General features: G+C 34.9%; 2 protein-coding genes across 5 annotated transcripts in view; one reads left to right on the top strand and one right to left on the bottom strand.

Annotated features, from left to right (window-relative positions):
* Positions 1-21,350, top strand: part of PARPBP (PARP1 binding protein) — a 54,256-nt gene extending 32,906 nt beyond the window's left edge. For 2 of the 4 annotated variants that reach the window (XM_032207383.1, XM_032207387.1), the window contains exons 7-11: positions 119-302; positions 4,274-4,482; positions 8,191-8,272; positions 18,885-19,020; positions 19,694-21,350. In XM_032207383.1, coding sequence (XP_032063274.1) covers positions 119-302; positions 4,274-4,482; positions 8,191-8,272; positions 18,885-19,020; positions 19,694-20,028 — 946 coding nt within the window. In that variant the 3' untranslated portion in view covers positions 20,029-21,350. The remainder of the gene's footprint in view (positions 1-118; positions 303-4,273; positions 4,483-8,190; positions 8,273-18,884; positions 19,021-19,693) is intronic. The other 2 variants (XM_032207385.1, XM_032207386.1) reach the window with 2 other exon arrangements.
* PMCH (pro-melanin concentrating hormone) lies at positions 20,400-21,661 on the bottom strand. Its single transcript, XM_032207391.1, has 3 exons — positions 21,416-21,661; positions 20,714-20,915; positions 20,400-20,449 (listed from the first exon to the last, which is right to left on the bottom strand). Exons 1-3 carry the CDS (start codon positions 21,659-21,661, stop codon positions 20,400-20,402), a joined length of 498 nt encoding a protein of 165 aa, XP_032063282.1.
* Between the last annotated feature and the right edge of the window lie 5,830 nt (positions 21,662-27,491).

The raw sequence follows: 27,491 nt of genomic DNA, 5'->3' as shown, positions 1-27,491 counted from the left end.
TCAAAGCTGTTCTCTGAAGAGTTTTGATTAACTGTGAAGACTGGCTATGTTCAACACTAATAGGTATACTAAAGTGCTGCCAAGATTAATGTGGAGATGACCTCGTGCCTATTTTCAGAATCGCAGGGGGGCGAATTCTGTCAACAGTGAAGATGCATTTGATAAAAGGCCGAAGCAATGGGGATCCTTTCTGTCAGGCAGTAGAGGAAGTTGTACAAGATTTGGATTTGAAGATTAAAAATATTATCGATTCACAACATGAAGTCTTGACTGCCAGCACCACTGGAGTTAGTCCAACACGGGTAATGGGACTTCTTTTGTTCTTCTTACTATTTAACTTTACAAGAAAGCAAATGTCCGTCTCCTGTTTTGTTTCTTTTTATTTTTAAAAGACTTTTATATAGAACATTATCTCTTTTCCTGGTCATTTCTTCTGCGCTGTGGTTTTTAAATTCCTGAAAGACTTATACTTAAGGATTACGGTGTGGATTTCAAAAAGATGTTTTATTTAAACTTCCTACATCAAAATTGTAAATCAAGTACTCTTCAAAATTTAATTTGTTCTTGCAGCAGTTCTGAATGTAAATACTTATAACTATTAAATTTCACTGAAATTTAAAGGCAGTAGAGCTATTATGTTTCCAGGCAAAAACAGTGCTAATGAAAGTGTAATTAAGATTTGAGAACATGTCAATAATTTTGATTAAAATACACAGATTTTAATTAGCTCAGAGTCAAGTATTATTAACGGTAAGAAACTTAAAATAAGGTTAAATACCTTATTTTCTGTACTTTGTATCAACTCAGGTTTATATTAGAATATTTTTTTAATGAAGATGTCAACTACCTGTATTTTATATAACGGTTACTCAAAATATTGTTTAACATCATGTATTTTTGTCTAGGAAACTTTTTGAAACTTCTGGACTTTTTGATTGTGTGTATATTCTTAGTATGCTTTGTATTGTCAAATCACTGGAATTACCCCACAGTAACAGGATTTCTAACAGATTTTTATCAGACTCCCCAATATGCTTTTGCTTCTTAGTAAGAAATAAAATAGCCAGAGACTAGTGAGTAGTTCAATTGGTTTAAATATGTATTTCCACTGAACAGCATCCTCATTTTTCTGAATCTATCATTTCCCATTTTCCCTTTGGTGTCTTTGTGTTTTTCTCTATCTGTGTGATCTGAAAAATTGACCGCCATATTATTTCTCTTTGTCTTCACCTGACTACCTGGATGCTTGATAAATTTTTCTGAAAAGGATTTGGGTTGTATGGCTGTTCTGATAAGACTTCATTTCTTCAGAAAGATTTACCAACAATACCAAAAGTGGTTCATGTTTCTTATTGTTCTGCATAGGTCAAGTTTGTAGTCTAATAAGTGTGTAGAATTGTTTACCAGTATCCTTGTAGGGGCAGAAGATAGATGATTGTATCCTGATGCCAGGAAACATGGAATTACTTAATTCCATTAAGAACAGAATGAAGCTAACATTTTCACAAAATGGGCAACTGCGGGCAGCTTATGAACTTTATGTTAATGTGAGTCTGTGGTTTTATGTTGAAATTTTTCACAATTGTTGGAACAATCTATCTGCTTGTGAATGGGAAGATTCTACTATAGCTCTTCTCTGTGAAGAAACTTGAGTATACAACAGAGGATGATGGGCTTTAAGCTAATCTTTTTCACCATATTCACCACAGTATATCTGTATGCAACATACATGTAGTATAACTGAGAGCTGTCACAGATGACTGTGGTCTGGATATGACCGGTATGCTGGTTGGCTTGAGAAATCTAGTATTCTCTCGAAGCATAGACAAAAGTTAAGCTATTATATCAAATTGCAGACTTTATTGGAGCTTTCTGTAGATGGACATTGTACTAATATAGATTGCCATTGTTGATTTTGAAATGAAAAATTTCCTTAAGTTTTCCAAATGAATTTGAGCCATATAGGAAAACTGGAACATCTGTATAGTTTCATTAAGATCTCAGGACAGCAAAGATTAATACTCTCTGCTGAGCTTTCTATATACCGTTTTGTTTTGTTTAACAAGAATGTTACAATTTTCACAAAACTCATTCTGTATTCAGAATAAGTTATTTTTTTGATTGGGTATTTTTTTTGTATATCAGAGGTTGACTTATTACTTTGAGAACAAATTACATCAGTGCTCAGTTTTCCTGCATATATCTGTTTTATAAGAACGTAGAGCTATAGAAAAAGTCAGTATTTCATGCAGAACGAAGCACAACTTTGTGTTGAAGCCTTCATAAGTGACTAATAGGAATTGTGATTAATTTCTTCCTGAAAAACTCACTGCTGCAAATGGAATCCAGTTGGCATTTCTGGAACTAGACAGAATAGTCTGAAGTAGATAACTGTTACTACCCTTGAAAGATGAATAATAATTTTATTGAAAAATATTTTGAACCATGATTTTTAATAACAAACAAGATTTTTGTGGCAGAGAATGTTGTTTTGCCTAAAGTTCTATTGTATTTGGACAATTGAATTTTAGTCCATGGTAAGTATACCAAGCTATTGTTGTAGTACAACGTGAGATTTTTGAAGGTCATCATTTGGCAGTTAGGAGGTTATGCTATACTCTCAAGATTATTATTATATTTTCTTTGTGTATAATCAGTCAAGCTGATTCCAAACTCATACTTTTTTTATAAAGACAAATTTACCATGACACTCATGACATTTTATAAAAATCTGTGATGTGGTGATGTAATGAAGAAGTTCAGAATAAATTTTGAGGAAATTAAATGTTACTGAAATAAGCCAAATTTGAAAAACCAAGTATAACAACCATTTCTGTAATTGCTATTTCTAGCTATTGATTATAACTTATAGTAACTGACTGACATGTGTTGCTATGGTTTCTTGAAAACTACATACATAATTGATGTAATCAAATAGGCAGAGAAATAGAATTTGATCTTTTCAAGACTGTGTTTAAAAGCAGTTAACTGATTAGATAAATGCAGTTTGTTGCCTGTCCTGTCCTGAACAAAGTCAGGCTACTATATGTTTCTGTGTATTGGTAAATAAGAAAGCCAGTAGTTTTTAAAACCTACTACTGTGTATTTAGCACTAAATTTCCTTACAGAACTCCTAGAAATTTTAAAGAGAAGTGCTGCAAACGTGCAATTCTTGCAGTCCCATTGTGGCTATGAAGTTCTATATCTACCGGCTGTAGTGTTGAACACTTCCAGATGTGGATTATTATTTTCTTTAAGGACTTCTTGATTCTTGTGGAAAACTGAGGAATTCATTCTGTTCCAAACAATAGGGGATTGTGCCTCTTGTCAAATCTTGGTGGAAATCTCACTTTTAACCAACTACTTTTGCAGATTCAGTTACAGGAGCTGGACTTCTCTAGTAAGTTTGTGTGCCCCACAGCACTCAAATTGGTTGTGAGGAAATAATACATTAATTTCTGCTGTATGGTTTCATTACAGATTTGAAAATTTGTGTGACATGCTCTTCAGTGTATGCCTCCAGCTGGCAATGACCTAAACTCTAATAGTTGCTTGGGATGAAGGAGAATCTTCCCTGTAGTCAGGTTACTCCATAAATGCTTCCTGGGAAAGGGGAGGAGATCACAGAATCACAGAATCGTCTAGGTTGGAAGAGACCTCCATGATCACAGAGTCCAACCTCTGACCTAACACTAACCAGACTTCCACTAAACCATATCACTAAGCTCTACATCTAAACGTCTTTTAAAGACCTCCAGGGATGGTGAGTCCACCACTTCCCTGGGCAGCCCGTTCCAATGCCTAACAACCCTTTCGGTAAAGAAGTTCTTCCTAATATCCAACCTAAACCTCCCCTGGAGCAGCTTTAGCCCATTCCCCCTCGTCCTGTCGCCAGGCACGTGGGAGAATAGATGAACACCCACCTCGCTCCAGCATCCTTTAATGTACCTGTAGAGAGCAATAAGGTCACCCCTGAGCCTCCTCTTCTCCAGGCTGAACAATCCCAGCTCCCTCAGCCACTCCTTGTATGACTTGTTCTCCAGACCCCTCATCAGCTTCGTTGCCCTTCTCTGGACTCTCTCGAGCACCTCGATGTCCTTCTTGTAGTGAGGGGCCCAAAACTGAACACAGTACTTGAGGTGCGGCCTCACCAGAGCTGAAAGATTCTCCCGTCTTCTGCTGATACAGGTTACTTTTGGGGCTGATATACTATCTGTGTTTTTTTTTTATTATTTTCTTTCTTTCTTTCTTTTTTTTTTTTTCTTTTCAATAGTATGTTTTCTTTAATTTCATTTACTTTCAGCCAAAGCTGCATTCCATAAACCATGGCACTGTGTATTGTGGCAGAGATACTGTAAAGGTCTTACTAGTTCTTCTGGATGAAGAAGCAGTCAGTGCTCCTACCGAGAACAAAGAATTATTATTATGTGAAGATGAAAACTTAAATATGTTTGGAATCACCTCTGTTTTGACACTCTTCAGGTGAGTAATACAAGGTTTTTGTTTGTTTGTTTGAAGAAAAGATCTTACATTGAGTGACCTAATAAAAAACTGACATTACTTACACTAAGCTAGTGACTAAATTGCAGTCTCTTGTGAGGGTAGGTGTGAAAGGTAAGCGTTCTTAGGACAGTTTCCAGTTCTTGGAAGTATTCTACCTCCTCGTTATTTTCAGCGTGGTTTTGTAATATGGACTTTCTGGGCTATTACCTTTCTGGGCTGCACAAAACCCATAAAGAGTATCCTTTGCAACAAGTCTTCCAAATATTCATCTATATTCTTAAGTTCAAATAATGTGTGTTTGGTAGCTGATTGCATTTATATTCAGTTTGAAGATTCCTCCTTTGTCTAGGTATGGTACAAAAGATTTTTGAATGATATCCTGTTTTCTTCCTACATAGTCATTATTTTGCAGTGAAAATTTTAAAATAGTTAAATAGATTTTCATATCGTGACCCACCAGTCAGGATAGTTTCACACAAAGCATGTTGAAACAAATCCATATGCATGAAGATTTATTGGTAGGGGCTGTAGCTGATAGAATATGGTACTCTGATGGTGAAATTTATTTTGGGGGAAGAATAAAACTGAGAGTGAGAGGATAAGAAATAAAACTCTCCTCAGTTACCAGCCAGGGTTCCCATACAAGCATCTCCTACAATACAGCAGCTGGTTCCCCAGTAATACTTTTCCCATGATAACTATATTGTTTTCATAAGGACCTCCTAAACCCCACTGCTTATTGTACCTGCTTTTTGATGATACTAGCAGTGACTGGAGCATCTACTCATCAGGGCTGGGGCTACACAGCTTTTAAGCTGTGTGCTTACACATTTTTTGGTCCCTTAGCATTAAAAAGAAACAAGAAAAAAAAAAGGCAACCATGAAAGAGTAGGAAAAGTGGGGAATTAGGAGTGTTTCTTATGCTGGTGGACAGCAAAGTTGTCCACCAGCATAAAACATTACGTTCCATGAGAACCCCCTATAGCAACACTATCAGAGTGTGCAGTTGCAAGGTCATGAGGAAAACAGGAAAGGAAGAGAATAACAAGTAATTAGAAAGGAAGAGAATAACAAGAATAACAAATAATGCCACAGAGAAAACTCTGCCCTAGCAGCCTGGGTGAAAAGATGCAGAGCTGTGAGTGGAAAGCAAGCACTAGACTTCCAGATATAAGGCCCTTAGCAATACAGAAGGCAAAGGTCTAAGACACTGTGCAACTCTAGGTTACTGATGTTTTTGTTTGTTTGTTTGTTTTTATATAAGAACTGTATCACCTTTGTCTGTTAGTCCTGAATTGGACAATGGATGATCCTAAATTTAGGACAATTTAAGGGTTCCATTAGATTTATAGTTCCACCTTCTTCACGAAACCAACCAAACAAGCACAGTCTAATAAAATTTAGAAAAAAATAGTTTCATTAATAAAAATTCTGATTAACCCTGTAATATTTTTTTTAATATAGAAGGCAGACTGGAACAACATATTTACATATTTTTCACTGCTCAGATATCTAGAGCTGTGTACATTACTATTGCATTAAGGAACATGTTTAAAATAACCAATATTTAAGTCTCTTATTTTTCCATTATTTCTGATTCAGGAAAATTGATCCACATTTTAACATTTAAAGTTGTTTCATTAAATTGATAAACCCTAACTGGGATGTATTTTTATCAAAATAAAAAGAGCTTAATCTGATTTTAGAATAATGCTCAAGGCCTGACTGAATTCTTCTTCCAAATAAATGTTGCTATTATTCAAAGCTAGGTCTTGATTTGTTTTCTTGAACAACTCTTTTTAATTTAAAATGAAATTAAAACCACCTATATCTGAATAAGAGTGCCTACTGAGTTTCACTTACCACATTTGATTTTTCAGCTAAATTGCCTTTCTTGATTTTTTCTCCAAAAGTTTAAGGCATTTGTTTGACTTGAAATCTTCTTATTGGTGTAAGGAGGTGCTGCTATCTGGAAATTTATATTGTAACCTACACAAAATTATTGTGTTTTCCTTAATATTTCCTAGTGGACAATTTGCTTTAGATTTTATTTTCCAGTGGGCAGTTTTGTGTAGTCATTTTAAGAGAACACTGCTGCTTTCAGATGAAGGCTGAAATTAAATGAGAGCATCTCATTTTTAAAACTTGAACATTTCAGGATTTTTACTTTCTTTGATTTACTGTTTTTTAATAAACTGTGAGATTAAATTAAATGGGTAGATTTATCTGTCTGTTTTGAAATCCTGATAAAAAACACTATTGCTGAAAAGCAGATATTGTGTGTTGTTTAACTGCTTTGTTGGTTTTATTTAACTGGAAAATATATTTTTGTAATTCTGTGGAATACATGAATATTTCAGAAGTGGAAATGTAAGCAATGATGATACATCCTTGATATTTTGGAACATCCAAACCAAGCTGAAGTTTTTCTTACTTAATGAGTCTTTCAGTGTACACCTCAAATATTTTCCCGTCATAAGGACCACATTTCAATCTTCTTGAAAATATTCCTGTTAGGTATGCATTATAGAAGTGCAAATAAAATTTTCTTCTTTTTTGATGTTTTTAGTTCTTATTTTATTTCAAGGCTGCATGCAAGGCAAGTGTGACTAAAGCCAGTCATTATTACTTGCTCATTTTTTTCCTTGCTTTTTTATTTCTATATAGAGAAGGAAAGTTAACATGTTGACCTGGTTCACAAAGCAACAGATCTCTTGGAAACTGATTTTGTAGGTTCTGAAAAGGAAGCTCACATATCCATGCAGTGGAGAAGCAGTGATAATTTAACCAACCACTTATCCTGAGGAAGCATCAGGTGTTGGAAAAGTGGGACACTGAGGATTTTGTCGCTATGGGTTACAAGGAGGGCTCATGAGCCGTAAAAACAGAGTAGATGGGAGCTTGCCAAAGCTACATATCTTGGCAATTTAAATGGCAAATATATTGTAAGGGCATCCAGAAATTTTGCACCACAGAAAAATGGAAATAAAAGAAAGTGAACTAAACACTAAATTTTATTTATGGAATAAATAATAGAATAATTGAATAGAATGAGGTAAATAAATTAAATAAAGAATGAGTTCTTCTGAAACTAAACAACTGTCTTCATATGCACAGGCCTGCCATGAGCTTAAACCGAGAATTATTTACATATGCACAGATTTCTTTTTTTTTCCAAGAGCAAACAAAAGTCCCTCTTATATGCATCATCTTTTTGCATTTTATACCTCAATTTTTTTCATTAACTTATGTACCTATACATATACATACTAGTACTTCACAAGAAGTGAATATACTTAAGAGTACTTCATACACAGAGGTGTATGGTGAAAAGCATGTAAAAAGGAGGAAAGTTATTCTGGATGTCAGCAATATGCTGCTCAAAGACATGGAAGTAGAATGCTAGGTTGGTAACCCACCATTACATTACCAATAACACTGTTGTTGCAGAGCTATTGTAAATTTACTGCAAAAGGATACCAGAAATTGCAACTGTAGGTTTGATTTCATTATGCAGTCTTTAGTTGTCATGGTACATGTAGTTACTCGGGAAGGAAGAAAACAAAGTAAGGTTTGGAGAGAGAAAATGTTTGGCTTTCTGCTTCTGAGGAGCTTGCTATGGTAATTATTTTTCTTAACTAATTGCATGCATATGTTCTGAATACTTGCTATTTCTTTTTAATATAGATCTCCAGCACAGTCTGATGGATCTTCCCCAAAACCTCTTAGACAGCGTATTCAGAAATCTATGGATGAAAAAATAATTAAGGTACTTCATAAGAATCATTATGCACAGACGGATACACTGAAATAATAATGCTAAAATGAGAAGAATAGTGTTAAAAATCTCAAACACTTGTCTGAAAGGTAGTCCATAGCTAAAGAAGTGATTACCTAATAGTTAGTGGCCTAACTCAAACAGTACTGCAATATTAAAATGAAAACATCTAACACTCTGGAAGATAGAGGCTTTAAACTTAAAAATACTTCCTCATGAAGAAGATATCTTAATGGCAATTTGCTGAGTTAGACTATATTTCTTCATTTAACCATCTATGTATGTCAGGACTATGGAATTAAAACAGGTTATGTGAAAGCAAAAATAATGTTGAACATAAGGACCTGATTTCAGTTCTGAAACAATAATTATTTTTCATTATATTTTTTTCAGAACACTTAAAAAAAAACAAACAATCCATGCTATTTTGTAGATGAAATTGAGCATTACAACAATATGTTGATATTGTGAGTGTTTGTAATGAAAAGACCAACTTCAGTGTTTCTGAATATTGCGGGCTTTCTAAAATCGCATTTTACATAGTCTTTTTTTCTCAAAACTGTCAAATGTTAATGTTAGGACTTTGGAAAGAGAGCTTGTATCTTCCACAGGATTTCAACAGAGCGCTAAATGTGAAAGTAGTGACTTAGTATTCTTTACAAACTTTATTCTGACAACAGATGAAAGCACAAATATAATTAGTATGTAGGAAGGCAACAGAGGTTTTATAGGCCATCAGAATTAGTTTTGGAACAGCATAATGAAACATACGTCTCTGCCACTGAAGATGAAGGGAATTTTAATATATTACGTGTATGAGAAATAGAAAGTCATTAAAAAGAATTAAAATGAAAAGTACTGTCAATATTTCCAGCATGTGTTTTAAGCATACTCCAATTCCATACAGACTGTGTTTTTTTTAGAGGGGTAAATAGGAGGACGGGTGGTTTGGATACATGCACTAATTAAGGTGAAATTTAGCTTAAAACTAGTAGGATAACATTTGAAAAGACTGGAGCTGATAAAAAAATCTTCATGATAATTTCGCTATAAATAGCATATTTAAATTGCAGCTCTATTCATCAAATAGCAAAAAAATGTGATATTCTGTTTGCGTAATACATTGAAATAATTTTCTCATCTAAACAGAGGTTTTGTAATTCGATTCATGAACAGCTCTATTCAACATCCAAAATATCTACAATTAATTTATCATGATTTACTGGAAACATACAAAGTTTTTTATACAAATTGTGAAAAATATGAGACTTGAGATTGATTCATATTATGAAATCATTTTCACTTTTTGAAAAATATGTTTTTGCTAATCAAAAACATGAGATTAGCTACCATGGAGAATTGCTGTGCAAATAATAGTTCTCATCAAAAGTCTCTGATATGACAATCTCTTGTGCTGCTTTTGCTGATCCTAACAAGTTTGCTGTGACTTCTATGCCCCTTGTTAACGTAGTACAAGAGTCTATTTTTCTCTAGGACTTTTGTCTTAGCCTTGATTTCACCATGACACTGAATATGCCTGTAGCAATAGAATTAAGTATCTAGTGTTTTTAGCCAATAATTTTTGAGGTCTTTCAATCCACTTCTAAATCCAATTTTGATACTCATAAAGTGCCTATTATAAATGGGGAAGGCTATATTGAAATATAAACTTTTATCTTATAAGATCTTTCATCTTAAGAAAAGCAAAATTAAGAGGGAACAAGCGACATGTCTAAAGTCTATGGTTTGCCCTTCTAGACTTTATTTGGTGTCTTGGACTGTAAAGTTTGCTTATAGTGTTACCTTTTGTAGATTATATATGTGATGGTTGACACTCTTTACATACTTTAGCAATGTGGATGATAAGGTGTGTGTTACTAATGTTAACATAAATGGCCACTTGGATCTACAAAACTAAAGTGTTTCAGAGCAACATTGGGGCTGCTAAACTGACTCTAGTAATTATAAGCATTCTTCATGGCTTTCTTCCAGTGTATCACTATTATATGAGAAAGAAAATGTACAGCTTGGAACTGAGGCCAAATATCTCACAATGTTTTTCCATATTAAAAAAGTGAAAATAAAAATCATACAGTTCAAAATGTAAATAGTCTGTAAATATGTATGAGTATAGACTCAAATTCTTACTCTGGTTGTGATACCTGAATGTTTCACATTGTTTGCAATTGCTCTTTTCTGTGTATCAGCCAAACATTGCCATCCAAACTACATTGTATGCTTGCGAAGTCGACAGTTATTCTCCTGCTATTCTTATGCTCACTTCAGGCTTACTTCTTGCAGTCAACTGAAATTACTGTTGCCAAAACATCTACTGACTTTTCTAACTGAAACTCAGAGATAGTTCACTGCCCTTTGTCATTGATCTCCATTCTCTCACAGAAAATCCTGCTTTCCTTCTTGAAACATTATTCATCTTTTATTTTGTCTTTTCTTGCTTGTCTTTTTACCATTCTAACATTTTTACAGGGTTTCTTCTGCATGTTTTTTCTCCTTTCTTTTCTTCCTTTTATTGTGAAGACTTACAGGATCCTGTCTTTCCCTTTTCTCTTTCTGTACCTTCTTTGTGGAATGATGTATCTACAAACAGAAGTTCAAGTATCATCCTGTTCATAAATCTACACTTAATCTAAGTATATCTTTTGTCAAAACTAAAGATTTTGTAACTTTTTCTATAGCGTCCTGTGAATCAACACCTGTTGATGTTGAAGTGGTATGTCTGTTTGTCTTCATATATTTAACACTGGGGACAGTATCCTTTCTATTACTTTTTTTGTGCCCTAACAGCTCTGGAATGTATTAATTCATAAGCTCTATCCATACATCCAGTCAGCTATAATATATTAAAAATTCATCTTGCTTTTTGACCACGGTGGTATATTTTTCTTGGAATTGATAGATGCAGCTTTGGCCTGTCTTCACTGAGATTGACAACCGAACAGCAAAGTGGCTAGATGCTAAATGCCATTCTTCTGTTTGTGTATCAGTCTATTTCTTTAAGTTGTAGTAGATACAAGCTACTTGGTTTAACCCATCCCAGCCACATTGATTATTTCTGATTTGCTGCCCCGAGATAACTGTTTTTACTTACGTTCAGCCTACAATACTAGTTTTCACTGTTGGTTTGTTAATTTTGAGACTAACTCTTCCAGCTGTCTTGTTTTATATTTTTTCTTATGGCTGAAGAGATTTCCTGTGGATATCTGCAAAACTCATTATCCTCATTTAAAGTTTTTTTAGTACCTTTAAATCAGCCTCTCCTCAATACTTAGCAGTTTTATGTATTGAGATGGATGCCTATTACAGTGACTAATTTGGGTTCCTTTCCTTATGAATCCATATATTTCTTGTCTTAGATTGTAATGTCTCTTGGTAGAAATAATTTTTGTTCTGTCTTTACTGTGCAGCACATAACACAATACGTTCCTTGTCCATAACCACAGATTTCAAGTGTTGTCGTAGTATTTATCACCTTTTTATGCTGAAAGTCAGTTTTCATAATTATTTCATACAACTGTCTGAGAATGTGTACAGGTTGCTTGTAAAATTCACACTTCTAAATTTTATTATGTATGGTGCACTAATTTTAACAATTGACTCAGAAGAGATGCTGTACATATATTCTGAATAAGGAAAGTAGAAACATGATGTTTCTTCTTGTTGTTAGTGATTCTTTTGAGAAATTTCTTATTCAGTGTATGTGATGGTAGTGTTTGTTCCATAAAATTGTCCTAAGGACCCTTTGTCCAGACTGCCTCTGGCATGTGATTAAATTCCTAGTCTATTAACTATAGGATTTGTCCCATAGAAATCTCTTTTTCCATGATATATGAGAGAGGAAGAAAAATTCAGTAGTGAGTACCCAGAGTAGTAGAAAAACACGGTAGCTTGGTTCTGTGCTGAGTCCCATCAAGAAGCATGAATAAAGAAGTTTAGGAAAAACTAGTAAATGAAGGAAGAAAGGGACACTTCACTAAATTAAAAAAATATATAAAAAATAAAAATTATACCCTGTCCTTCTGTAAGAGGAAGTGATTTCTCACATCTGCAGAATTACGCGGAGAACTGCAGATCGATACTATTTAAACCTATGGCATAATATCATGAACATATTTTTAGTATCTAAAAATATGGAGAGTGGAAAAATAAACAGGTAGCTATGAATTGGAATTTGTATTTAAAAATAAGATAAACCTATGATTTTTTCCATTGTACCAAAACCAACTCCTGGCAACAATGAAAGAAACAAGGAAATATTTCATCTTGCAATCATTAAATACTGAAACAGATGCAAAAAGCTCACCTAACTATATGGGCATTTGTATGCCACCACTTTGTCCTTTGAAGAAGGAGAAATTTGGGGAATTAGTGTGTTGTACTTTTTCATTCCCTCCAGCAGAAGTAAGAAAGAGAAATAATAAGAAACTCAATCTTCTCATAGGGTGAAGAAATCAGTTGTGTTTCAAGGTTGCTATCTGTTGTTAAAGGGAAGTGTCTTAATGGGGAGTGGTGTATTGTGGAAGGAGTTATACTTTCATTAATGTAAAACCCCATTATTTGGTTATTGATTTTGCTGAATGCAAGCAGTACTTACTGTTGTGTGATTTTGTTATGCAAGCAGTACTTACTGTTGTGTGAGAGGAATGGAATGACTGTCACAATCATCTCCTTTAATTAGGTTAAAGATCAACTTAAGGCAATAAACAGGTTGTATAATAAAGATTTTAGTCTTTCTTTTGCACCTGAAAAGATTAACTGGAGTTTCAAGCTGTAGGGAAAGTATTATAATAGAGCTAATGAGGTTGGGTGAAGCTGAGAACACTAGCAGTTAAGAAGGAAGGAATTAAAACATATTAGGCTGTGAGTATATAATATGTGAGAGTAACTATTTTATTTTATTTTATTTTATTTTATTTTATTTTATTTTATTTTATTTTATTTTATTTTATTTTATTTTATTTTATTTTATTTTTTAACTCAGGATTGTTTTTGGCCTTTTGGTGCATTGTTTTAGAAATCTTGCTGCATTGTTAACACATTTACTCCACAACAGCTGCAAGAGCTTTCAGTAGTTTGGCATGTTTTTTTTTCTTCCTAATGTAACTGTAGATAACTTTTCCTATATGAGGCACTATTTTCTTCCAATTGGGAACATAACTGTAGTTTTAGTTTTAAAAGAATTTGTGGCTAAAGAACTCTAGCAAATCTTGGCATGTTTTAAGTTCATTGTAATTTTACTGTGTATAGAAATCCTTCCAAAGAAAAAGCTCCACAAAGCAAAAAAATTACAGTCTGCCTTTCTCATGTGACTTGTTCATGCTTATGTAAAATGACTTAATATCTAGCTTCATCCATTTCTGTTATTCTTCATTGCTTAGTTCCCTAAATGCTGTTACTTGAGAAAATTGTTTTTGCCTATTTGTGATTCCAGTAAAAATAAACTGTGACCTGGAAAACCATCAACAGGAAGTTATCAAGAGTTTTCTGTATGCCCACTATAACTGTGAAGAGAAAATTCATAGCAACAGAGAAAATAATCCTGCTTAGGTAGTTCTCTCATCTGTAGTAGCAAGAAATTTTCTGACTGGAATATGAGTATCAGGAACACTAAACTCATTAGTTTCTATGGGTATGAAGTTTGCCAAAAAGATGAGTACCTGGAGGAGAAAGGGGAAGGGGAGACAAAGGTTATGTCTGCACAAAATCCGAAGAAAGTTTTTATTACTTGTGTCGAAAATACCATTTTTGTTTCTACAAGACCCCTAGACTACTTTCCAAGGATCCCTGCCTGTGAATTTTGAGTACTCTCAAAACCCAATAATGATGTGATTTGTGGCTGTTCTCAAATCAGTAGTGAGTTAATTTAGGATAGCAAAAAGCTGGCATAACGTCGCACTAAAAAAAAAAAAAAAAAAAAAAAAAAAAAAAGATGGATTTGGCAAAATCATAGTTTAAGCCATTGCTCCTTGTCCTATCACTGTACTCTCTGACAAGTGTCCCTCCCCAGCTTTCCCCCCTTGAGGGGGGAAAGTTTTTTCCCCCCCTTGCGGGGGGAAAGCTGGGGAGGGACACTTATCAGAGAGTACAGTGATAGGCCCCCGCAAGGTCTCCCCAGAGCCTTCTCTTCTCCAGACTGAACAACCCCAACTCCCTCAGCCAGTCTTCATAGGAGAGGCGCTCCAACCCCTTGATCATCTTTGTGGCCCTCCTCTGGACTCATTGTAATAGGTCCATGCCTTTCTTATAAGGGGACACTAGAGCCAAACACAGCCCTCCAGGTGGGGTCTAATGAGAGCAGATTAGAGGGACAGAATCACCTCCCTCCACCTGCTGGCCATGCTTCTTTTGTTGTAGTCCAGAATACAATTGACTTTCTGGGCTGCAAGCACACATTGTTGGCTCATGCCAAGCTTCTTGTCAACCAACACCCCCCAGGTCCTTCTCATCAGAGCTGCTTTCAATCCATTCTCTGCCCAGCCTGTATTTGTATTTGGGATTGCCCTGACCCAGATGCAGGACCTTGAACTTGGCCTTGTTGAACCTCATGAGGCCCACCTCTCAAGCCTGTCAAGGTCCCTCTGGATAGCACCCCTTCCATGTCTGCCACAACACACAGCTTGGTGTCATTGGCAAACTTGTTGAGGGTGACCTCAGTCCCACTGTCCATGTTACCAACAGTATGAAATGCTTTGCACAAGTCCAGATAGGTGATATCTGTTGCTCTTCCTCTACCTACCAATGCTGCAACCCCGTTGTAGAAGGCCACCAGATTTGTCAGGCACAATCAGTCCTTAGTGAAGCCATGTCGGCTGTCACCAATCATCTCCTTATTTTCCATGTGCCTTAGCGTAGTTTTCAGGAGGATCTGCTCCATGATCTTGCCAGGCACGGAGGTGAGACTGATTGGTCTGTAGTTTCCTGTTTCTTCCTTTTTTCTCTTTTTAAAAATGGGGGTTATGTTTCCCTTCTTCCAGTCAGCAGGAACTTTGCTGAATTGCCACAACTTCTCTAATGTAATAGCAGCTTAATAAGCAATAAAAGCTAGCTATTAGGTAATTAGCTATGAGGAGACTTTTTCATGTTTGTATAACATGATGCTTTGCTTTGGTGAGGACATTTACCATTTATTCTTTTCATTCTCTTCCCTTTGCACTCTCTTTTTTCAATTTACCTTTACTACTTTTTCTCAAATAACAAGGGTAAGGGTGCAGAGAATACATTTTCTCTTCCTTTTTATCTCTCTTTTCCTCTTCCAAATAGTACTCTAATTGTTTGGCTGGAAAATAAAAACATGTGTTTGTTGTTACTGATGTAGGTTTTCAAATTCTATTATGCTATTCCAGTGTATAAAAAACAAATCTCAACATTCTTACTGACTAACTATTGGCAGTACTGTCTGTATGCAGATGGTGGAAGGAGATCTGGAATAGATTATCAACTAACTTTTAGAAATAAATAGAGCATGCACCATTAATATTTTGTATAAATGTGAATGTTTTATGTTGGCATCTCAAGGAATTGAAATGTTCCTTTAGGTACAGAAGTCAAGGTGGGAGAATGTGTTACATATTCTGTTCATTAGGACTACTAACTGACCTACATGTGCTGAACACAGCATGTCTTATATTCTGTTTTACTTTTTTCCCACTGAACAATAGTAACAGTAAACCCCATTATATGAAATGCAACAGAATTTCTTTATCCATATAAGTACAACAATAACATCCTTCTTGCTTGTGAAAAGGAACAGGGACACTGAGTATGAGTTAATTGCACACAACTTATGCGCAACTACTTGATTAGCAAGTTGAGCTCTCAACATCCTTTCACTCTCCCAGAGCTGTGGGTTACTGGGATGGTGACGTGAGTGGAGTTCAGAGAATTTAATGTGCAAAACTTCTCATTTTTAGGGCTATTTCAGGTTGTTGAAAGGCTTCATTTTGTGTTTTTCAATCAAATTCTAAGTTGCTCTTTTTTCTTTAAAAACTTTCCAGAAAAGCTTTACATTTTATTTCAACGCTACACTAGTGCTCTTTTGTTCTGCCTTCAAGCTATTAAAATTTGCTTGTTGCTAACTCAATGTAATGCAGTTGGCAGATATACATTCCTAGACCAGAAGGAAAGTTTGACTGTTTCAACAAGTCTGGTTTTGCACTCCTAATTCATATAAATCCTCTAGGTTAGTAGTAGCATCAGCTGAAACAGTTATATTTGAGCTTTGTATAATGTTTGTAAATGACTAAATGGCATGCAATATGATACAGAATGAAGTTTTGAAGCATATTTCAAGCTTCAGTGCAGTTGAAATGAAGACAGATGAGTTTGTGAAATTTTTCAGTATTTGATCTTTACTTCAGTCCTTTAAAGCCACATATTCTAGTCCCTGCAAACTAAATTAGTAAAGTGTCAGGTGAGAGTGGTAAAAAGAAACCCTGATACCCCGAAAAACAACTGAATTTGTTGTTTATAGAACAGTAACTATCGAGCTTTCTTTGGTATTTTTTTTGTGCTGCATATATTATATCTTCATCAGCTCAGAATAAATTGTAGCTTATTTGCCTTTTGCAATAAGGATATGTGATAGAATTCTGTGCAAGATATTGTTGCATAAATTTTGATTTGTGTCATTTACTGAACAATAATTGAGGATTGAGTGGATTTAGAAGGATTATGATGAAGTATTGAAGAAAAATAGCAAGCCCAGAGGAATTAAAATTATGTTTTAATATTTCTATTAATATTAATTCTTAAACTAAACAAAATTTAAGCCCCTTATATTCTGATTAAAATAATCATATAAATTAGGATGTTAAATTTAATCAAACAAGATTAGAGTTGTTTTTATAATTATTTCAAATTATCTTTCTGATTATTTGGGTATAGTTGCTCTATTCTTCTGTACTGAGTTTATGTGGTAAGGTAGAAGGCCTACGGTTGTGGCTTCTATGAGAAGAGATCAAGAGCTACCCCTATGTTGGTCAGAGCCAGTTCCAGCTGGCTCCAAAAGGGACCCACCACTGGCCAAAACTGAGCCCATCAGTGATGCTGGTGGCACCTCTGTGATGATAACATATTTAAGAAAGGGTAAAAACAAAACAAACAAACAAACAAAACAAAACAAAACAAAGAAGACAAAAAAAAAAAAAAAAAAACACTGAATGGTAGCAGTAAGAAAGGAGTGAGAAAAATGAGAGAAACAGCTCTGCAGACACCAACATCAGTAAAGAAGGAGGAGAAGATGCTCAAGGTGCCAGACTAAAGATTCCCCTACAGCCCATGGCAAAGCTTTAAGTAAGACTACATGGGTCTTATTAAATCAGAAAAAAATGTTTCTTTAAAAACAACAACAATGGCAACAACAAAAACCTGCACTATCGTGGATACTTAGGCTGCATCTCAGTGGTAAAAAGCTGGAGTCTGTTGGTTTATGTGGATAAAAGCAGTATCTGACCAGACTGGCATAAACTGTGACTGAATTTTGTGGATGAAGGCCCCTGTGAAAGGAGGTTTCTGGCAATGTATTCTTTTCTGTTCTGTCTAAATTTGAAATTTTGAGTGTGAACTAAAACGTCTGTAGGGCTGAAACTTGAACTCGAAGAAGAAAAGTGGAGTTGTGTAATGCAAACTTTTAAACCTGAAAAGTAGCTGTAAACTTCCTATTCACCAAATCCAGTCCAAAAAAAAATAGTATTCCTTTTGTGACATTTCTTGCATTTTCTTTTTTTGCTGATATTTCTATTGCATCACTTATGCAGTTCACATTTACTTGAATTTACCTGTGCTATTGTAATTATTAGCTAAAACTCCTAATCCATGCCGTACCTTTCAATATATTTTATATAATTCAGTAGAACTTCAAATGGTAGTGAGGACACAATTTGTCTTGCAGAGTATGTAGAATTTGTGATAAATTGACCAGAAAGTACAAAGCTTGACCCTGAAATTCTAAATGATAGACAAACTGTAGGCTAACCATAAACTGAGGAAGGTTGACTGGGAACCACTGCTTCCAGTAAATATAGATATATTGACTCTATTAAAATTTCTGTACAATTTTTTGTAGATAAACCATATATTTTTATTTGTTTGTGCTATAGAGCTAGGTTACCTGCTTCCAGGACTAGAAGGAAGACATGGACATGCAGAACCAGATACAGCAGCGTTCTTCAATATTGTAGATTTCTGTCAATTTAGGGTGTGTGGGTATGTTTTGCAAATATGGATTTGGGCATAGGCATTCAATATAGAAATGCCTTTATTCTGTGATTAAATGGAAAATCTGAAATTTACTAAAGAAAGATGTGAAATAATACTGTATACTGAAGTTTTAGGTACAAGTATATTGAAGCTTAATTTATATTAGCTGTCATTCTTTTTTCAGTGTTACTGTTGTAAGTATTCTTGAAAGGCTATATACTTTGTAAATGAGTACTTCATATGAACATTTTTGATGTGAGTATACTCATTTTTCTAGTATTTGATCTAAAACTTTCAAGACAGGAGAATGGAAACTTGGTATTTTATTAGTCTTGCAAGTAATGCCTTTTACTTCTATAATAAAGATAATATCAATTACTATTTACAGATGAAGCAATCTTCGATCAAATCTCAGTTTGCATGTACATATAAAAATGAATCGAGTGAGATAAAGGGTCATGGTTTCTTCAACAGTAGCCGAATGTCAACCTATGAACATCCTGCACCAAAGCAACATTTACAAGGTAAATATTTCACAGTTAAGCTGTAGTACAATTGAATAAGTGAATGTGATAGCTAATATTTCAAGCGTTATCAGAGAAGGCTTTAGTAAAACTGAAGTAGAAATATGTTTTCAAGAAAAAATTGACCTCTCATTATTTTGTAAATTGTGTGATGCAAATGCCTTTACATTAAAATTGGAATGCTAATGTTTTAAAAATTTATGTATCTTTGAAACATGTGTATTAGTATTAATGCTATCTTAAAGAAAAAAAAAAGATTTATTCTACACAATATAGTGTAAAATATACACTTTCTTCTTGTATTACGTAAACAAACTACCTGAAATTTATATTTTTGCAATTAAGAAAAGCCACATTTGGGTTACTCCAGTAGAAGCAATATCATATCTGTAATTTCTAGGCTCTTTAAGTATCTTTTCCAATATCTTAAAACTTTAAATACACGTCCCTAATTCAGGTGCCATAACATATTTTTAGCAATATCGTTTTAAAAAGGCAGTGTACTTAACACATAGCAAATGTAACTATAATGACCAGAATAGTTTTTATTTGCTTTATAAAGCAATCATTTTGATTAAAAATCACTTGACAGTACTCTAATAGAAAACAGATGAATAATTCCAGGTAATATTTTTAATTTTTCACATATGTTTTTGGTACTCTTATATGACAGAAGGTATGAATTCATGTCTTGACACACCAGTGCTTGGAACTATTTCTGAAAATGTTCATCAGAATAGAAATTATACAGAAATGGGAAGATTGAGTTGTCGGCCAAGAAACAAGAACTCCAGGAATGAACAGATGGATTTGAATAATGACAAAGTTATCTGTGATGAGGAAAACGAACTATCTTTGCCAAGAAATGCTAAGAAACGTAAGACTTCAAACCACCCTCAGAAGAAATTGGACAGCAAATTTGATGGAAAAGGAAAGAACAACAAAACTGCAAGCAAGAATAAATTGATTGCTGGTCAGGCAAAATTAACTCAATTTTTTCGACTGTAACTTTTTATTTTGACATACATGGTCTGTTGACTCTTTCAGAAGTTGTAAAATTTTGCAAGTAAAGGGTGAAAATCATTAATTGCTTCCCTTTATACTCAAATAAGTGAAAATAGCTTGTGTGTAATATTAGACAAATATTTACAAGTCTGGATTATGCAGAAGTCTTTTATTTTTTTTTTGATTACAGTACAACAGTAGTTACAACTATGTTCTCTTTTTGGTAATGAATTACGTTTCCCTCTACATTGTGATGTAAAAGTATTTTAGATGCATATGTATAGCGACACTAAAGCACAATAACTTTTAATCATGTTAAATTCATAATAAAATGTTTAATCTTTCTCAAAGAAGGTGGTGTAGGTCAGTCATTTTCAGACTTGCCAACAAGGTCGATAGACTCTTCCCAGCATACACCTGAGCACTACAGGAAAAATGTGAAAGTTTAAAACAGCAAAGAACTAGGAGTCTTTACGGCCTCTGGAAATATTGTTAATTTAACAAATGCCTTTCATACACCCAACCAAATACAACAGAAGTAAATTGGAAATGTGGGATTTAATGAGCCCTGACAAATCCCAAATATCCCATGTATTTTCTAAACGAGTTGTTATCAAATGGTGTCAGAGACATTGCACTATACTTTGCTAGAAAAATAATGTGTGTTAAAAAATGAAAATACACTTACTGTCAAAATCTCTCCTTCCTATGGGGAATTTAGCTGAATTTTCTTCATCTGCAGTCTCTCTTTCCTGTATTGATTCAATATTCTGAATTTCAGTGTCAGCTGGAAAAGCCATGGCTCCTTTCAGTGCAAGATAAGGTAGTTGCTTTCTGCCCATGTTGATTGGCATAGCATGACTTAAGAAATCATCTCTGGAGCCTGTACCCTGTTTTAAGAGAAAACAAGAGTAACAGTTTGTCTTGAAAAAGATATAATCAGTTGTGTTGACTTTTTATATTGTCAATACAAGTATTTTATCATTCAATATATCTAAAAGCAAGTAATGACCGGCATTACATCTTTGGCTGAAACAGTTTTATGGAAAAATATACTTTAAAATAATGTCTGTCATATTTGGTGAAGTTGGAAACCTGTTACTTTATATAATGACATACTGAAACATATGCTTTTTACCCATTACTTTTGACTGCGTATTTATCTGTTAAAATCTGATATTATTTATTTTTTTAATTCAACTGCCCAGGTTATGCATTTAAAAAGTTGGAATTAAGTACTTGCAGCTTCTTGAATGTATTATGCTTAGCTGTTGTTTTTTTCCTATATTCACCAGGTTATTGCTTTAAATTATTGTATTTGTCTTATAAAGGGATATAAAGAGAATTTCTGTTTTACACTTAATAAAAAAATGTAAAACTGAAAACTCACAAAAAACTTCGCGTTTCTGTCATCCTCTTCATCCAAAAAGCTTTCTTCAGCCTTATAATGCTTCAGCAAAGGTATGGCTCCTCTCTTTCCAGCTCTATCTCCATTTTGAAGAGTTTTTCCTAGATTGAATGTGGTTAGCAACATATCTTCATCTTCAACCTTTTGCAGAGATTTTGAAACTGAGAGTAGAAATCCTTGAGAAAAGAGAGAGAGAAAGAGTATTAACATATACGATGAGATATACATTCTTAGTTACTTAATGCTTGCATAGAAGTTAAGCAGTTTTCAAGTTCTAAGAAAGCTTTTCAGCTGTAAATTAACATGTTCTCCATCTGTGCCCACTTTATATATGTTACAGAGTGAATGGAAACTACTTCAATTGCTGATGAGTTCTTTTAAATGAGTCATATTAAGGAGTAACCTTTTGTATAATCCTTCTAATCCCATCTATTGTTTAGAACTACTTAAACTTTTCTTTAGTATGGGTAATTTGTTTCATTGTATGTTTTTAGAATAGCATAGATTAGCTCCTTAGAGGGATCAGGGTAGCAAAGTTCACAGAAAACATGGATGTCCATTTGTAGTGTTTATAAAGCTTGGCATCCATTTAAGGCAATTTGAGAAAAGGCAATTTGAGAATTTACATAAGTAAGCAGGACTGTTGTAAAGGTGTGATTTATCGTGGTTTTTGATCAAAAGTGATCTATTAAAGAGCTGGAAAACTTCAAATTTAACAACGTCTTGGACTACTACTGTGTTGGAGCTGAAGTCATTAATTTGTCCATTATGTTTCATTATTCAAAGGAGTCATGTTAGAAATCTTCTTTAATACCTGAGTAATTGTGTGCATTTTCTTTCCAAAAATGGACATTTACCACCTACAAATATAGTCAGATATGCTTGATAGAAAAGTAGAAAGAAACTTCATTTTTATGTTAAAAGTCTTTGAAGTATATCTTTTATTCTGTAGAAGGAAATGCAGGATTTTCTGTATAACATTTTTTTTATTTCATCCGGAAAGCAAATGGGACCAGCTCAAATTTAGCTAATCTCTTTATGTCAATGATTCAAACCACCTATTAATTGACTGTGTGTCTCTGAGTTTGTTCTCATCCCTTAAATTTGTGTTTATTTTAACCTTCAGGGTACTGCATAGAACCAAGCATCCTGCTATTCAAGGCAAACCACTAGAAAGTTGACCAATAAACTGAACAGAAGGGGCACCATTTCCCCCTTGTTTTCATCCCTCACTCTCTGTTTTGCTTTTCATGCTTTTTCTCTGTCATATATTAGCAATATTTTTGTTCTATTAGCAAAAGTGATTTCTTACACTGCTTCTCTTTTTTGTTGTTGTTCTTGTTTTCTGATGGTCTTCCATCAGAAGTACCTGCCACTGATGTGGAGTGAAAGAGAAAGACTGACCAGCCTACAACATATCAGTGGTAGCTGCAAACAAGTATACATTATGTCTTTATACAAACATGAAAAATGAAACCTTCCATTTATATGTCTGAGTGCCAGTCCACATATTTAGTTTCAGGCACACTTTTAAACTACAACTATCTCTTCTTGTTCTTATTAAGAACCTCACAGAGAAGTTGAAGTACAGCCTGGATGAGCGGACAGTGAAGTGGATCTAAAACTAAGTGAATGGCTGAACCCAGAGGGTAGCTGTCAGTGGTGCAAAGTGTAGTTGGAGGCCAGCAACAACTGGAGTACCCCAGGAGTCAATACCGGGTCCAGTCCCGTTTAGCATCTTCGTTAACAATGTGAACAATGGGGTAGAGTGCAGCACCTCAGTAAATTTGCAGCTAACATGAAAGAGAGTGGCTGACTCACCAGAGGGGTTGTTCAGCCAACCAGAGGGATTTTGGACGGCTGGACAGGTGGGCTGACAAAGTAGTCTGTTGGGAAAAATTTGCCCATATGCTGCTTAACATTAATTGAACTGTTCTTTTCTCTGTTTAAAAACAAAGAGACAACCAAAAACTATTCCTTATCTTCCCCCAGCTAAGTTTCTTGTTCTGAAAGACCTTCTGCAAAACTGTCCATTGATGATATGGCGATATGTGTAACAGTTAAGGGACTTTCAATCAATCAGAAAAGTGGAAGGAAAAGATATTCCTCAACGAGTATTGGTTATTGGCTTCTTACTGCAGGAAAAAAAAAAAAAAAAAAAAAAAAAAAAAAAAAAGAGTCATGACTCTGAGCATGCTGCTTAAAAGCTACAGCACTAGTCAAATGTTGAATGGCAAAATTATAAATATTGGCTTTTTGATTACAGCAAATTCGAATAAGGTAGGTTTTTTTTTTAATATTTTTTCTTTTTTTCCTCCTGCTACTAGATTCAACATAAATCTGTAAGCAGAGAAGCTTTTTGGTCTCATAACCCAAGGAGCAACTTTGGACTTCAGAGTATAAAGGAAATACTTACATCCTTTTCTTAGTTTTATTAACCTCAGTCTGCCTTGAGATTGCTTTGCTATGTCTGCCAGGATGCCTGGTGTTTTGCAAGTCTTTTTAGACTATTTGGTTCTCTTCAGTCAACTGTACCTCATCAAGCAAACTGTAGTTTATATAGCCACTTTTGCACTTACGTTTTTATTCTGTAATAAGAGTTTGAATTAGTCTGTTTTGATATACAAACCTGTATTTTTGAGAAAAGCCCCTAATTTGTTCTTTGCTACCTTTATCAATTTCTCTGTGACATTCAGGTCTGCTGGGTACTCTAAAAATATTCCCTTTCTTGAATGCAAGCAGTTCATGAACTCTCCACCATGGGGTTCAGTAGCATCTTTTTATATTGAGTAAAGGGTTTCTCTTTCATTCCGAGGTATCCTGCCAAGCTTGCAATAAGATCTCTCCCTTCTTCCATACAGGCATTGGCTTTTAATAATCACCTAATTTTAAGCTGATTTTATTCTCCTTTTGAAAGAGCTAATAGCTCAATCCAAGCAAGGCAGATAGATTTGGAGTAGGACCTGGGTGGTCCCTAATTGTGTTGTCCCAACCTTTGCCAAATTTCCATCACCCCCCAAGTCCATACAGCACTTTTAGCTAATTTACCTCCAGTTAAAGTCCTTTAGTGCATGAAAGTTTGCTTGTGTGCACTCCTAGCAGTGCTAGCAATCTTAGATGAGAGGTCATCATAGATAGGAATATTTTAAGTCTCCTCTGATCTGAAGAGCCCTTCAGGTGTGTACAGGTCACCTTGTATACATGTGACAGAAAGAATGATGTACTTAATATGGTGATCATGATAACTGAGAAGCAGAGGTGGAAATGTCTGAGCATGGTAATCGTACTCAGAAGTATAGTGCTTAAGATTCTCAAAACAAGAAGAAGCAGTTGTGCATTCCTGTTTCCTGACCCAGACCTGTTCACACCTGTTCAATATCCTTCTGGATAGGCCTGTCTGGATGCCAACCTTGGCAACCTGGTCTGGGGAACCTGCTTTGGCAGGGGGGTTGGACCCAATGATCTCTTGAGGTCCCTTCCAACCCCTACAATTCTATGGTTCTGTGATACAGCACAAAATTACTGTGGATGAGACAGTTAATTTGTCTAACAGAAGGAGCTCCGTTGTAAGCATAATAAAAGAGGCTGAGGAAGACTGCAGTCCCTTTTCTTTGCAGGGTGATGAGTAAATTTCAGGTAAATAAAAACAGAAAACAAACAAACAAACAAACAAAAAAACAGGAGATGCAACTGAAATTCTGAACTGCCTTTGACTTCATGATGTCTTGGGGAAGCCATGAGCCTGGCTATCCTGTGCAAGTCTGCTAGAATTTGTGAAATTTCTACGCTTTACCATTAACATTCATACAGTTTTGACAATGCTGAAATGAGTCACTTGTTTTAGATAACTAGCACTGAGACAGGAGAATTTCTTTAGAAGATTTGCCTTTTGAAAGTGTTGAACCAGCGCTCCTGGAACCATTACTGGATCAAGCCCTGAAAGGGCAGTGAGTACTGTTGCTGATATACAATGATCCTACGACTGACCATGGCTTGGATTTGAGAGCAGGAACACTTCCTCTACTTCCAAATTCATATGAAAGAGATTTAGTTGAGGTAAAAGGACTTTATTACCAATATTGTCACAGGTCTTTTACTTGTCCATAAATTCTACTGAAGGTGTATTTATGTTCCATGCGCGTAACTACAAATTCTTTTAGTGAGCTGAATCCTCTGAGTCTGTTTGCATTAAGAGAGATGATATACTGCTCATGTGGGGCTGTAAGATGAATGAACCCAACTCTGACACAATTGCTTTCCACAGACCAGGTGTATAGTAAATCAGCACTTTGTTAAAAAAAATAATCAAAACACTTGGATCTTCTTTATCTGAAATTTTTATCAATATTGACTTTTGTGTTCTCTTTTATATTTCATTCCCATTTAAAAATAATTTCATTTTCCTGTTTTTTTTTTTTTTTCCTTTTTTTTTTTTTTTTTTCTTCTACTGATATTTTGTTATTATGGCAGAGCATAAGCCTCAGGTTTTAAGAATCTTGGTTCTTGTGAAGCAATAACATTGCATTATGTGTCCACAAAGTATTTTTATAGTGCTTTGGACGCGACGTACATTCTTGAGATATGCTATTTTGTAAGTAATTCCTGAAAAGAACACAAAAGTCAGAGGTGTTTACAAGAAGCTGTGATGCCTAAAGAGAGCACAGAAATGTTCCTATAAACTTCATATGTTAGGCTGAGTCACATACTTAAGGCATGGTTCTGGATTTCTCCTGCTGGGTCTTTTGGTTTTGTTGTTGTGAATTGAAATTCAATACCCACACAGAATCTACCTGGTATTTTTTCTGCTGTTTCCCATTCCAGTTGTTCATACTAACTATTCTGCTGTTTATTCCTGCCATTCATGTGCACATGGTGTCCAGAACCTTACAATATTTGTGATATCTTCATTACAGCTGTAGATTATTATTTCAGTGCTTATGATTGTTATCCAAGATCTAGGATTGGCATTATGTTTTAGTAATCACTGAATCCTTGCAAAACTTTCTCTTGAATATTATCTATGTCAGCAATCTAGCCAAATTGTACCTGTTTCTGTTATCTCAATTACAGTCGGGTCTTTTTCATCCCAAACATATGAACTTTGTATATGATGAATCATGGCTCACAGGCTCTGAGGAAGAGGAGTTGCAGGCTGTTAATCATAGAGTTTCTACACTGCATTACCTTTGTCTTCAGATGAGACTGTGCTACCACTGATATTCAAAAGTACAGCCAGATACTTAAAAAGTTTTCAAGAGTTGCTGCACAGAATGGCAGTCGCACTGGAGATTCCAATGGAAGCTGTCCAGGAGAAATCACATAAGTTTCTGGACATAGTATGCACCTCTATGCCAGCATGCCTTGTAATTCCCATAAATGAGGGCCTCGTGGAGTCAGCCAAATTACTCTGACAGATGTCTGCACCCTTAATATTGACAATCCAGATGAGTGGATTATTGTTATCCTGTGTTTTTAGCAAGCTTTGAACAAGTTTGTAAATACTGGTGCTGGAATTGTTATGTGCAGGAGCAGTCCACTGGACAGGTGAGCAATGTGGTCTACAAAGATCAATACCACAAGATTAAAAAAAAAATACACAAAACTTTAGTTAAATAGAAGCAAAATCAATCTACTTTTAAATTGTCTTGTTCTAGTTTTGAACTAGTGTTGCTTTAATCAGGGATGTTTTTATGGAATTTAGAATTCTTGTTCTGAACTCAAAAATATCAGAAAATTATTTGCAATAATAAAGAATTGTGAAAGATTTGCCTTAGCAAGAGTTACATTTTGTAAAGTCTGGTTCATTTCTTGGCAAGAAATAAAAATGGTTAGCCTAGTATATCCCTGTGTTTAGCATTTGTTTGAACACCAAGGGTCATTTTGCCCAAAGGGAAGCAACATCAGTTGTCTTCTTTGGGAAATGTACTGCTGCAGTTACCTTTGCCAAACATTACTGTTTCAATTTGGTCATTTATTTACATGTCAAATTTTGAATAAAAGTACTGTTTGCAGCTCATATTACTCTGTCTCACCATTTTGGGAGATGCAGTCTGCCATT

Source organism: Aythya fuligula, chromosome 1, assembly GCF_009819795.1.
Source record: "Aythya fuligula isolate bAytFul2 chromosome 1, bAytFul2.pri, whole genome shotgun sequence".
NCBI lineage: Eukaryota > Metazoa > Chordata > Aves > Anseriformes > Anatidae > Aythya > Aythya fuligula.
The sequence above is the reverse complement of the archived record's forward strand: the minus strand, read 5'-3'. Positions and strand labels throughout refer to the sequence as shown.